This window comes from Rutilus rutilus (genome assembly GCF_951802725.1).
Source record: "Rutilus rutilus genome assembly, chromosome: 6".
Taxonomy (NCBI): domain Eukaryota; kingdom Metazoa; phylum Chordata; class Actinopteri; order Cypriniformes; family Leuciscidae; genus Rutilus; species Rutilus rutilus.
In genome coordinates this window covers 40,872,691-40,887,760 of record NC_140214.1, presented here as the reverse complement: position 1 = coordinate 40,887,760, position 15,070 = coordinate 40,872,691, and the positions used below count along the sequence as shown (strand labels likewise).

Genomic DNA, 15,070 nt, shown 5'->3' with positions numbered 1-15,070 from the left:
GTCTCAATAGACTATAACATGGTTCCGAATCCTCGGCTCGAGAAAAACACTTCTGCTCATGCTTCCTTAACCTCACAGAGATGTGAATAAGTCAACCTATTGCATTCTGCTCAGTTTTAAAGTGTGCAATAAAAATGACAATAAGACAAGATGCATAACAGTTTTTATTGGACAGGGTTTACATCCTAAATAACAGATTTGGGACATGGCCATAGAAATGAACGAGAAGTGTTGTAAACTACTTGTCACAAAAATTAACAGTGACTTTTAATACAGCAAATGTTTTCAGTGTTAACACAATATAGCTCACGTCAAAATCCATTAAAGATCAGCAGATCAGCTGTTAACATATTAAGTGATGTGTTTCTCACACACACAGTTTATTCAGTGTACTGAAGCCTCTCCTCCACTGACATCCATTCAAAACCTGAAACGTGTTTTATAGCACTTTATGCAATAAAGATGGTTTCAAAGCAGCTTCACGGTAATAAACAGGAACATAATGATCATGCAAACTTCAATAATAGTGTCTTTATTCATCCGAGGTCAGTTCTCTGTTGATTCAGCTCAATACATGTGGAAAGTCCATCAGTTATGAACTGAGTTTCATTCAGCTCTACAGAAGACTATAGTGTTGGTATTGACCGAGTCACTTCACTTACAGTATCGATGTTGAGAAGTAATGATGGTGATGGATTTTTTGTGTGTGTGTGTGTAAATTCTTATTACTGTACATGGAAAAGGGAAGAGGTAATGAAAACACACGTTTCTCAGCAGTTTTACACACCAGAATGTTGTGTGCATCCAGAATAGATCCAGACAGATTTCAGCCGAATAGTGAAACGTCACTGGATGGACGATTTCACATGTATTTTCAAAATATAAAATACTTTTATAATTTATTTTGATTTGTTTCTACTGAGGTATTTTGTATTTTTACTTTAAATACATTTTCATGTATTTATGCCCATCTTTGGGAACCGAATATAATAAATTCTACATAATATAAAAACACATGAGTAAGTTGGGACACTTATATTACATCAAAAAAGCCTTTGGCTCCTTCTTCTCAATCTTTCAGCCTTTCATGTCAGTAACAAGAGATGTGGCAGGAGTTTCTCCTGAGCTTCAGGAGCAACAGAGGCAGCAGGAGGAGGAGGAGGAGGAGGAGGAGGACTCTTCATCCGTCATGTACTTCCCAGAGTCCGGTGTGTCCCTGCACTCAGCGAGGAACGCCTGCAGTTCTGATGCCGGTTCTCCTCGCGTCTGGTAGTGCTGCGGTTACAGAGAGATGATGATGATTAGCATCGGTGGCTCTGTTCACAGCAGTCAGTGTGTGAGACTGATAACTGCATTCTGCTGCTGTGTGAACAAGGCCTGGTACTACTCTTAAACTCTTAAACTACAGCACACAACATGAATAATCCAATCATTCAGAGGCAGCCCGAGTATCAGTGAGTGTGTTAGCAGCAAAAACAACTCGCCACAAAACCACAGCATTGTGGTGACAGGCTTACAGAGGCAATCGCCACACACAATATATCCGGAAAAACATCCAGTTTCACTTGCAGCCTCTTGCTCTGCGGTGTTGTTGAGTGTTAAATGCGAGAAGCAAGCTTTAATAAACTCACCTTAATGGTTTCATAGGTGTCTGTGATAATGGCGATGAAGAGGCTCAACACCATGTATGTGAAGAGTGAGATGAAGCTGTAGATGTAGGCTCTGCTGAACAGCCACACCACGTAGGTCTTGTCCCGCAGCTTTTTGAAGGAAGAGTACACTTCATCCCCGTTAATCATGGAAAACAGGCAGTCCGCCACCAGGTTAAATGTCCGAAACTGTGAAGAGATAAGCATTATTATCACTTTTCTTCATTTCATTCATTCATGAATTAGGCTTGTTAAAACTGCTTAAATGGGTGGCTGATATTACATACTTTTGGGAAGTTTAATATGCGATTGTTACTTTGGGATAGAGGGAAGGAAGGCACGGATCTAAGTGCAAGGACTGCTTTAACGAAAACAAAGCGGAAGCAAAGCCAAGAACACAAAGGAGCATGAGTGACAAACATCAACGACTGACAGAGGAAACACAAGGGCTGTTTATACACAAGCTAAACCTGGGTGTGACGATCAACAGGAAAACTACAAAGAACTACAGACAAGGCACTCCAGACAGGAAGTACAAAAGTCAGCACAGGAAATGTGCAACAGATACTTCATCCATTTTTTCTAAAGCAAGTTAGTGTTTCCAAGGACAATCTTATGGGTACAAAACATATTTTGTTTCTTCTTTCAAATTATGTAATATATTGTGTAAAGTTTCTCTGACTGTACAAAGCGCATGAATATTGAATTGAGGGTTCAAGCAGTTTTTCATTTTGCCTTCACACAAATGGTGCTGTAGCGCATCAAATTAATTAGTGCAAGCACAGATATTTCATTAATTCCTCAGTTAAGATGAGGCCATACTACATGTAAAGGAAATGTATTTGATGTCCACTACCCATGCATAGAATAAGGATGAACAAAACACTATACATATAATTAGATTATATAAGGACAATATAATAATGTAAGGATATTATAAGCATGTAAAATCAGCAGATTTGGTATATTATAGCTACAAGGGCCTCTTAAAATGAAACATCTTCATTGGGTACATTTTTTTATACGATACCAGCCAAAAGTTTTGGATCGGTAAGATTATTAATGTTTTTAAAAGAAGTCTCTTCTGCTTACCAAGGTTGCATTTATTTGATTAGAAATACAGAAAAAACAGTGATATTGTCAAATATTATGTAAATTTAAAACAGCTGTTTTCTATTGTAATATATTTTAAAGTGTAATTTATTCCTGTGATCAAAGCTGAATTCTCAGCATCATTACTCCAGTCTTCAGTGTCACATGATCCTTGTTATGAATGATTCCAATGGAGGCAAGATGTAGCGAACCCGAGTGCAACTTTAATTATCAAACATAAAACAAAGACTGAAAACTGGAAACTCAAAACAAGAACAAAAACCCTGACAAGAAACATTAAATACTAGACAAAAACACAGGGCAAACATGAGGGCTTAAATTGACTAGACGAGGGACACCTGTGAACAATGAAACAATGAACCAATGACAACATGACACATCAGACAAGGGAACACATGGCAGGATCACATGACTTGAGCAAGGGATCACATGACATACATGAAACAGGAACAAGGAACAACCCACAACGTGACAATCCTTCAGAGATCATGATGATTTGAGGCTCAAGAAACATTCATTATTATTATCAGTGTTGAAAACAGTTGTGGACAATTGTTTTTCAGGATTCTTTGATGAATAGAAAGTTCAAAAGAACAGCATTTATTTGAAATATAATCTTTTGTAACATTATAAATGTCTTTACTGTAATTTTTTATCAATTTAATGCATCCTTGATGAATAAAAGTATTGATTTCTTTTATTTCTTTCCCCCAAAAAATAAAATAGAAATTATTACTGACCCCAAACTTTTGAACGCTAGTGTTTAAATGTTACAAAAGCTTCTATTTCAGATAAATGCTGTTCTTTTGAACTTTCTATTCATCAAGGAATCCTGAAATAAAAATGTAAATAACTGTTTTCAGCACTGATAATAATCATAAATGTTTTATGATCATCAAATCATCATATTAGAGTGATTTCTGAAGGACACTGAAGACTGGAGTAATGATGCTGAAAATTCAGCTTTGATCACAGGAATAAATTACACTTTACTGTATATTCACATAGAAAACAGCTGATTTACACTGGAATAATATTTCACTGTTTTACTGTATTTTTGTATTTTTAATAAAATAAACACAGCCTTGGTGAGCAGAAGAGACCTCTTTTAAAAACATAAAAAATCGTATCGATCCCAAACGTTTTCCTGGTAGTGTGTTTGCTCACGTTCTCATGGTGCGGCCCCAGAACGATCCATCCGCAGAAGCAGTAGCTGAGATAGATCATCACAGCGCAGATGGAGAAGCGGAGGGCGTTGGGAAGAGCCGCCTGCAGGGTGAGGATGAGGATCTGGAGGCCAAAACACACTCGTTTCAGAAGAGAAGCAGACTCGTGGTCATTCATTACGAAGCAGACTACGAACCAGTGAATGTGGAGGAACAGTGGCAATAGAAATAGACAGCACAAGCACACTTTACAAGCAGAAGGTCTGTTAGGTTTGAAAACAATACAATAGTTTTACTGAATTTGGACACTTGTCCTTAGTTAGTGTGAGGAGTCTTTTTGCTTTACACTTTAACTGATTACACACCAAAAACTGAACAAATGAGTAGCTTACATAATATTTCTGAAAGAAACTCAGATAACGCATTACTCCAATCCACACAAGCATTGTTGCTGTTCCCAGTAAAATACTGCACACATCATAGTTCGTCAGCTCCTGAAGACAAGACAGTTACTGAACATACATCTAAACACATGCTTATCTGGTGAGGAGACTGTGACTTATTTCCTTTTAAAGTGCCCCTATGATGCTATTTTAAAGGTTCCTAATTTTGATGATCAATCTCATCAAAGTGGATTTTGTCAGCAGAAAACAGCGTCTTCTCGACATGAACAACACAAGCCAAACTCTTCCAGTCTCAGACACACTACAGTGTTTGAGGGTCAGAGTAGACCCTGCTCACCGGCAGCCAATGAAGACCACAGGCTGCCATTATGCAAATTTGTTACAAAACTACGTACGTTCGAACTGGAAGTGAGACTGGAATGACTGATAATTGGTTTCAGGCAGTTCAGAATCACTTTTGAGAGACAAAAACTCCATTTATCTCTGAAACTTTACAGATGTTTTACATTCACCAACAGCTTTATTACACACTACATGAAAGGTGATATTTGAAAAAGCATAATCGGGGCACTTCCAGCCTCCGTCTCTTGCTCACCTTGCTCTGTATGCATATTTTGAGAACTGAACCTGCAATACTCAGCGTGTCACTGATGATGACGAGAATGTACCAGCCGTTGATAAACTCCATTCTCTCGGACCAGGAAACTGTTTTATCGTGGTGAATGGACACAAACTTGGTGTACTCCTGCGGAGAGAAAACACGTGACATGTTGATAACATAGCTATTACTGTCGACATTTTGTCACACACCCCTGCTCCTGATTAGCTTTTGTCTTTAGTTTCAGGATGGAGATTTGTTGTTTGATTACTAGATGGATTCACGGCTTAATTAATGCTTTTTTGAATTCTGTTTGCTTTGGAGTGCAGATTCCATTTCCTTTATTGATGCATATACACTATACACACACTTAATGACATTACATTCTAAATATATAGACATTAATATGGAGTTGGTAACCCCTTTGCAGCTATAACAGCTTCCGCTCTTCTGGGACGGCTTTCCACAAGATTTTGGGGTGTTTCTATGGGAATTTTCCCCCCATTCATCCAGTAAAGCAGTGATGAATTCCAGTTCATCCCGATGTTCGATGAGGTTGAGGTTAGGACTCTGTGTGGGCCAGTCGAGTTCTTCCACACCAAACTCATCCAACCTTGTTTCTATGCTCCTTTATGCTCCTTGCTTTGTGCAGAAAAGAGGACTTCCCCAAACTTTATTTCCACAAAGTTGGAAGCATAGCATTTTCCAAAATGTCTTGGTGTTCTGAAGCATTAAGATTCCCTGTACTGGAAGTAAGGAGTCTAGCTTAACCCCTGAACAACAGCCCGAACCATTGTCCCTCCTCCACCACACTTTACAGTTGGCACAATGCAGTCAGGCTGGTTCTCCTATCATCCGCCAAATCCAGACTCGCCCATCAGACTGCCAGACAGAGAAGCGTGATTCGTCACTCCACAGAACACATTTCCCCTGCTCCACATTCCAGTATGCTTTACAGCACTCCATCTGTATCTCCATTCCGTATCTCCGTATCTGTATCTCCATCTCCATCTGACGCCTGGCATTGCACTCGGTGATGTGAGGCATGCATGCAGCGGTTTGGCCATGAAAACCTATTCAGTGAAGCTCCCGCCGCACAGTATTTCTGTGCTCATCGTAATGCCAGTGGGAGTTTGTGTAAGGGGTGGTGGTTGTATAAGCGCACGACGAATAGTGATATCCAAAAGAACAGTCTTTAATCACAAAGAAAAAATATAGAAAACCATGCAAACTGAAACAACACAGAACAATGAAGTGAGGAAATTAAAGGTGATGATACACAGGGCAACTTTTTGAGCAATGTTGCTGGACAATGTTAGCCTGGCTCCGCCCTCCTACGTACTTCCGCTCAATTTCATTTTCCTTCAGTACTACGCCTGGGACTGCTGTATATTCTTAGGTTTCCAGAACCAAATTTTTTGTAGGACCAATCAGCGAACAGAGGGAGTGGCTGATAACGATGACGTTGATGTAGTGCGTCAGTTTGAGTTGGAGTAATGGCAGCGGAGAAAGACGTGAGAAAAGCTATTCGGTCCTTTGTTGCAAAACGGCCGATTATACAGAAGTTAAAGCCGGAGCAAGAACAATGTTTGCTAAGTTTTATTGGTGGCAATGATGTTGTGGCCCTCCTCCCCACCGGGTTCGGGAAAAGTTTGATTTCCAGCTCACTCCGTTAGCACTAGAATTCGTGCCATAATTCCATAACTACTAAACTGCCGCAAGCAGTCATTTTGATCGCTATTCAAAGCTCTGGGCTATCTTTAATGATAAATCCCCAATTGAGAGATTAATACATTTATTGTACTAGGATGTCTTTTAAAAACAAAACAACACCATACTGTACATTTAAACAAGTTTAATTATAATTTATAAATAAATAATATTTGTAGATGCCCTGAACAAAATAGCCTATAGCCTATGTTTTCATGTTTCCACTGTTTGATCGCGCCCGCCGACACACACACACACACACCATATTCCAGCATTGCAGCCTGTTCATTATAGCCATAATAAAATATAATAATAAAATAGTCAACCTAACATATAAATTCAACTGCTTCTCAGTACTAGTAGGCTACAATTCGTACCATGTGATGATTTTTTCCGTCGATATTGGAACGTGAGTGAAGTTCAAAATCCTATGATAAAGAATAGTTTAGCGTTTAAATACATCGCAAATGTTGAAACATTTGGATTCTAATTAGAGAGTTGCGTGAGCCTAACGCCGCTTACTTTCACTTTCGCTTATAAAGCATTTCATTTTGGCTTTAAATGTAATAATATTCAGAACAGAACAAGAATGAAAAAATAACTAAAGGCTTTAGTTATTTTTACATTCTTGTTCTGTTCTGAATATCATTACATTTAAATGATTTGTGTTGAATATGTTTAGTGTATTTTTTACCACATTTTATTGTTGCGTATATTGGTATAATAATACCGCGAAATTCACTGCGGTCAATATGACCGTTTATGACCGAAATAGGTAAATAATAGGCTATGTTCATTTGTTTTTTGTTTTTTGTTTTTTTTTGCCTTATGTGTAATTTATATGAAAAACATTTTAAATGAAAATACAGACACTTTTAGGAAAAGTCAGGTACCAGAAGGATTGTATTTATTTTTTCAACAAAGTTATTGCAGATATAAAATTCAAAACGGTAAAAATGACTGGCAGTTCTAGTGGTGAATGAGTTAGCTAAGGCGAACGATAGGGATGCAAAGCCGATAGTTGTTGTCTTCTCCCCTCTTGTTGCACTAATGGAGGACCAAGTGAAGGAGGCAGAACAGTTGTTTCCATATCGCGCAGTAGCCGGTGATCACTGTACAGCATTTGCGGCAGATCCGAAACGACCGCAGCGGCGTATTGTTAATGATTAGACCTAGCTTCGACAGTTGACTGAATACATCACTGTCCTTAGTGTCAAATATACATTTACAATTTACAATTGTTCCTTGAACTCTTAAATTCGATTAACAAAACCAGCAGCTCTCGTTGACAGACATCTTATTCTAAACATAATCCTCTGATCATTTGGACTTCTTGTTTCCGCCGGCCGGTTTCGGCGCATGACATACGTCACAGTCAACCACACGTTAGCGATTGGCTATGGCAGATCCTGAGTGACTCTGGGCAGAGCCAATAGTTTTGAACTTTAACAGAGAACCCGCCTACAAGGAAGTAAACGTTTCTCAATGGAGCGAGGCCAGACTCTCTGTACAAATGAAATGTACTAGAGTCTGGTAGAACCAGGCTAGGACAATGTTGCCATCAACCGGCAACCAGATGAGACACAGGGCCCACGACCGATCTAAAGGATCCAGATAGACATGTGTTGCCCATTCTCAATAAGAAAGTACCCAGGCAACACTGCTTGACAACATTGCTCAAAAGAGTTGCCCCGTCTATCATCACCTTAAGAGCTGAAACCCACAGGGAGAAATGAGGCAACTAAATGAACAATAGCCAGGTGAACATAATCAATAACTAAGGGAACTATAGCAAACAGAACTCAGCAGAACTCAGTTAAAGTGAGGTACCGGTAATCAGTTGCCTCTAAGCTGCTAACTCGCCATAGGACACTTGTATGTGCTATTAACTCATATTATACCTTAACTTTTATTATTATAACTTAAATTATGTTATAATAATTTTAATTATTATATTATAAATATACATGCAATGAGACTATCACTACAACAACTTTAATTTGATCCTTTTTTTTATCAAACATTACTATTTTATTCTCATGCACCTAAACATAAAATAGAATAGAATTGCCAGGGTTATGTTCTGTTTTGTCTTTGTTTTCACTGAGTCCAGTTTCTTTTTGCCTGTTTTTCTTTGACCCAGTTTTCTCATGTGTTTCATTGATTCATCCTATTCACCTGTCCCTCGGTAATTAACTCGTCAGCTCCTTCGTTTGCCCGTGTATTTAAGCCCTCAGTTTCAGTTTGTTCCTGGTCCTGGATTGTTTAGACTCCCATGTTTTACGTCAATGTCTATGTGGTTGTGTTTCCTCATTATTGTCCTGTTTATGTTTTGATTCTTGGATTTAAGATCTCCTTTATCGTGTGCTTTATTACAACCACCAACTGTGACAAGAAAAGAATAGAATAGAGTAGAGTAGAGTAGAATAGAGTAGAGTAGAGTAGAATAGAGTAGAGAGTAGAGTAGAATAGAATAGAGTAGAGTAGAATAGAGTAGAGTAGAGTAGAATAGAATAGAATAGAGTAGAGTAGAATAGAATAGAGTAGAGTAGAATAGAGTAGAATAGAATAGAATAGAATAGAATAGAGTAGAGTAGAATAGAGTAGAGCAGAATAGAGTAGAATATAATAGAGTAGAGTAGAGTAGAGTAGAGTAGAGTAGAATAGAGTAGAATAGAATAGAGTAGAATAGAGTAGAATAGAATAGAGTAGAGTAGAGTAGAATAGAATAGAGTAGAATAGAGTAGAGTAGAGTAGAATAGAATAGAGTAGAATAGAATAGAATAGAGTAGAGTAGAATAGAATAGAGTAGAGTAGAATAGAGTAGAATAGAATAGAATAGAATAGAGTAGAATAGAGTAGAGCAGAATAGAGTAGAATATAATAGAGTAGAGTAGAGTAGAGTAGAATAGAGTAGAATAGAATAGAATAGAGTAGAGTAGAATAGAATAGAGTAGAGTAGAATAGAGTAGAATAGAATAGAATAGAGTAGAGTAGAATAGAGTAGAGCAGAATAGAGTAGAATATAATAGAGTAGAGTAGAGTAGAGTAGAGTAGAGTAGAATAGAGTAGAATAGAATAGAGTAGAATAGAATAGAGTAGAATAGAGTAGAGTAGAGTAGAGTAGAATAGAATAGAGTAGAATAGAGTAGAGTAGAGTAGAGTAGAATAGAGTAGAATAGAGTAGAATAGAATAGAGTAGAGTAGAATAGAATAGAATAGAATAGAATAGAATAGAATAGAGTAGAATAGAATAGAGTAGAGTAGAGTAGAATAGAGTAGAATAGAGTAGAATAGAATAGAGTAGAGTAGAGTAGAGTAGAGTAGAATAGAGTAGAATAGAATGGAGTAGAGTAGAGTAGAATAGAGTAGAGTAGAATAGAGTAGAATAAAGTAGAGTAGAGTAGAGTAGAATAGAATAGAGTAGAATAGACTAGAGTAGAGTAGAGTAGAGTAGAGTAGAGTAGAATAGAATAGAGTAGAATAGAATAGAGTAGAGTAGAATAGAGTACAGTAGAATAGAATAGAATAGAATAGAATAGAATAGAATAGAATAGAATAGAATAGAATAGAATAGAATAGAATAGAGCAGTGCCTTTATGGGCTTGATTTGCTCAGTGGAGCAGACGAGGAGACTTACTAACTGCAAGAGAAGGCCTGTGTAGACTGAGCGTGTGCAGAGGACGAGCGAGAGCAAGCAGGAGCAGATGACCACACAGTCAAACAGAACAATGAGTCGAAAGTGACTGTCTGCTGGAACAAACACAGCAAAAGAGACCTTTAGACAGTAATATCAGTATGGCACATACTAGTTAGCTGCTACATGGACAGCAGGAGTAATTTTAGGTGACTAAATATGTATTCAATGTCCTAATTTTTATTTGTTCAGCAACTGGATAACTGATCAGATTCACGCGTTGGGTAGGGGGTATATTCAAAAGTATTTGGACTTTTTTGGCCGTCAAACATTGTGGAACAGGCCCAGTTACTGCAATGAATGAAACCTGAGATTATTCTGCTAGAACGCCTGGGTGAACTTTAGAGGAACTAACATGTAGTGGATACAGCCACTAAAAATCAACTGGACAACAACAACAAAAGATCAGAAAAGTAGAGTTAGCTTGAAGAAAAGTTCTTTCTGCCATTATTCGCAAATTGGTTACTTGGTTTGATATAATCATTCATATATATATATATATATATATATATATATATATATATATAACTTAATATAACTTACTTGAGTCTGAAACATTCCAGTCCTTGCAACCCTTTATCTGTACATCACTGCTTAAAGATATCTTGATTTTTCCACTGTGTGCACTGTTGTCAAACATGATCTGTAAGCAAACACAGCAGATTACCCACTTTATCCAGTCAACCTCAACCTGTCCTAAGGAATTCCAGCATCGAGTCAGTCATTCTCTAGATGACACTGAGCAGTAAAGAACTTGTCAGCTTGTGACAAAATGGTATGACATGAACAAAATGGTTGGAGAAGAGGAAGAGGAAAATGTATAGCTTTCATATGACAAAATGTGATAAACCTCAATTAGCCAATCCTGGAAATTGTGAGATTATGGCAAGTAAAAACTTTCACAAAAATGTTCTTTTTGAATTCTAAAGCAGAAACCAACTTTCTTTAGATGTTAAGGAAATAGAGACATGCCATTTTATCATTGAGACTTTATACAAGACAAAAAATGTATGAAATGTAACAACACTTACATTAATGTTGAAGTCATAGCAGTCAGGAAGCTCTTGATATCGTACAGTTTGAACGTTGATAGCCTTTATTTTAAAATAGATTTTTACGGCTAACAACCTGGGAAAGGATCACAAAAATATAATTTCATGGATAACAAACTCTATAAAATAAAACTGATGAATGTATTTGAAAGAAGAAAGTAGTGTAACACACCTTTGAAAATCTAAAGTGAGGTTCATGTCATTTTCTAAATCATTATTCTTGTAGGTTGAAATGGGATATATAGAAATACATTCTGAAATATATTTTAAAAAATATATTAAAAAAAATATATTTAAATATAAAATAAACACAAAACAGTTATATAAATCCAGAGACCAAAACACTTGAAAGAAAAATCTATTACAGATTAGATAAAGTTTTTAATGTTGTTTATATGTCTATGTGGTGTCTGACTTTTCATCTAATAATGTAACAGTGCGTTTGTGAGCATAATATTTGTATTTTTCACAGTAATTTTGCTAAAGTATGGTACAGACCTGTCTCTACATGTGGATCGATATCAAAGGTCTCAGTGGCGGGTGAAATGTTGGCGTGTCGATATAACTCTTGACAGAGGGACAGAGGGGTGAACATGTCATCGATCTTCTCAAACGCGTGGTTATCCACAGTCAGGTTTTCGAGGTGTAGATACTAACAAACAAAATCAGATAATTGATCAGATGCAAACAAGAAAGCAGTTTCAGTCATTTAAAATGTTAGCAGCTTAATATTTAGTTGTGCTCAAATGAAACCCAGCCTTGTAATGTGCGTTATTAAACATATCTGTGAGGAATAAAACAGAAGTATGATGTTGCTACAGGCTGTAGAAATCGCACAACAAAGGGGTTTGATTGAAAAACAGACTAATAATAATCCACAACAGTGAACTTATCAACAATAATGAACAATGAACTAAACAGAACAGTTTAGTTAAAAATATGATATACTTTGATATATTTATACTTTTAGTCAAGTATAAATACACCAGTTTAAACAAGGGAACACAGATGAACGTAATCCGTAATCAAGAAGACTAACTAGGGCAATCAGAATGAGAAACTGAACAGAAACAGAACATGTTTGTGTGTGTGTGTGTGTGTGTGTTTGTAGATATATTATGATAGACAGGTACAGGTCATAGAGCAGCACAAAATTCTCAAGGCATAGAAAGTAGTAGTTGAAGTTTAAATTTTGCGTGTTTGTTGCTGCGTGTCTTAGTATAGATGCTTTGGGGGACGTCATCAGTGTGACTGGTGTCAGAAGCATGAGCAATATTCATTGGTGGACAATAGTCCATGACGTCACAAGTGGAGCACCTGTGATTATAAAAGGGCTCCTGTATTACATGTCATCAACTCTTTTGTCTGAAGGAGACGCGCATGGCAACAAGACGCAGTGTCTCCCTCCCCTTCTCAGCGAACCGGGTTGCATACGCAAGCTGAGATGTTCTCTTTCGAAGTGGAGCCTCGACGCTGTATCTTGGTGTTGACGCAATAGGAGTTATCCATACTTCAAGACCTAACAGTAACTGGGGAGGGAGGTAAACGGTCCATTGCCCACATACTTTTATTCACCCAGCAACCACTTCAGGAGACAGTCCCTGCCCCTGATCTAAATCCCCTAGCAGGGATGACTGTTACGGTCTCACCAGCCTGACCTGCTGCTGCATATGTGTTACCATTCAACCGCAAGGTGGTCTGAAGCGGTTTAGATGGCAAGACCGGAGCCTTTAACAAAGAAGCCTCACTCTGTGAAAGATAGCTGGCCTCAACAGTGGACAACCTCACGTATCCTTGCTCACATAAGGCCCCCATTCAGAATAATTTGAATGTGGAGAAGGAAAAATATGGGTTGAATACGGTCTCTTCCAGGACCTGCGATCGCCGCTGCGATCCGCTCCCAAGCAAGATCGTGGGTATCCTCAGGTGTCATGAAACGAGGACACAGGGACACGTACTTTCTAAAGCACTTGCTGCTTGATTTATCCATATTTCATCTTCGATTACACAAGCTACGAACAAAACGGATCCTGAAAACAAAAAAATCTGATGATGTGTAATACAGGAGCCCATTTATACTATCTGGCGCTCTGCTTGTGACGTCATGGACTCTCGTCCACCATTGAATATTACATTGGCGGTCCAAAGCATATTTTGGAACTGTCACGTTATTTTTCATATTCTGTTTTGTTTCATTTAGTTCCTGTTTCCCCGCTCTGTTTAGTTTCTGTTTCCTTGGTAACTGATTACGTCCTTGTTCGTTTCTATGGATACTTATGATTTGCACCTGTCTCTCTTTATGTTTGCCTTGTATTTATATTCCCCGTTTCGGTCAGTTCAGTCCCTAGTCGGTTCTCGTTTGTAATTTGTTGAGGTATTTCTCCTATGTGGATTCCTATGTTCCCCTGAGTGTTTGGATTATAATAAAGACTGTTCTCTTGAATCTGCTTTGTGAGGGTTTACCACCGTGTGACAGTAACCCAAAGGACTTACCCTTCTGATTGCATACATCATGTGGTCATGGACCTCAGGTCTTGTGTACAAAGCATGATCTTTATTGCTGTCCTTGTAACCTTTCAGGAATAAATGTTTGAAGGCGATGAGATTTCCCTCTTTAAAGGTGACCATCATCTCGTTGCTCAATCCAAAAGAGACCAACTGTGAAACAAATACAAAAGGTAACACTTTATTTCAATAGTCCACTTTAGACATTCAGGTGACTTTGCAACTGCAATGTACACACTACTAACTAACTCAACCAGGCCCCGCCCCTTTATTCTGGCTATGAATTATTATAATGAGGAATATTGTGACGTGTTCATTCCCGGAAGAAACTCAAGACTACAATGGAGGCGTTTCAGGAGTTCAGAAACACTTTTTCATGCTCAAACAGCAACATTACACACTAAAGACAGATGAATATTTGTGACAGACTACATAAAAAAGTATTTTTTAATTTTTATTTATTTATTTAATTTGATAATCAGTAGTTCTGGGGTAAATGAAATCACATACCTGAATGGTAATAATGGCAATCTTGAGTATCTGCAGCATCATTTTCCATGGTTTACGACCTCTTGCTCTGTATTTCTGGCATGGACTCATGAAGAAATATTTTAGCTTTCTCCTGAAGTTTTCCACGATCTGAGGGTCCGCGTGGGATTTAGCAGTCCCATTGCATGCCAGGTGATTATTTGAAGCATTACACAAAAAAGGCTCCCTGTCAGACATCTGTCCTAACTCACTCTGCAGTCGGAGCATCTGAGTGACTCGCCACTTAACACACACTGGGGTTTCCTACATTTGAGGAACTGAAGCTGTTGTCGTGCAGTTTTTTTTCAAACTGGCATAACCAGAGCTCATCAAGTTGAGTTAGATGAGTGCTGTTAAAAGTCAAAATCAGACAAAGACACATTTTTTTACAGTAAATCAGCACATTCTGCAGAGCAGACGATGCGCTACTACAGAGATAAGCCATATCTGAGCAGGTTGTGCAGCATTCACTACATTTGTCTGTCACTCTTTATGAGTGTGGCTGAAAAGTATAAAAAATATGAAAATGCTGCGATAACTTGTGATTACAAACGTCTCATCCCTCAATAAGAGATAAATAACTTAAAATGAATGCTTGAATCAGCCAGAATCTGTTCCCTTAATACTAAACATTTTATAAGTCAGTCA

At 37.9% G+C, this 15,070-nt stretch overlaps 1 protein-coding gene across 1 annotated transcript; it reads right to left on the bottom strand.

Annotated features, from left to right (window-relative positions):
- Window positions 1–147: 147 nt before the first annotated feature.
- mcoln3a (mucolipin TRP cation channel 3a) lies at window positions 148–14,650 on the bottom strand (the record flags this gene model as incomplete). The annotated part of the gene is made up of 12 exons (XM_084410337.1): window positions 148–1,275; window positions 1,632–1,838; window positions 3,930–4,052; window positions 4,321–4,422; window positions 4,928–5,077; window positions 10,281–10,393; window positions 10,881–10,980; window positions 11,369–11,465; window positions 11,562–11,643; window positions 11,888–12,041; window positions 13,883–14,047; window positions 14,405–14,650. The coding sequence occupies 12 exons, from the start codon at window positions 14,648–14,650 to the stop codon at window positions 1,129–1,131; spliced, it is 1,686 nt and encodes a 561-aa protein (XP_084266463.1). The 3' UTR covers window positions 148–1,128.
- Window positions 14,651–15,070: the final 420 nt, after the last annotated feature.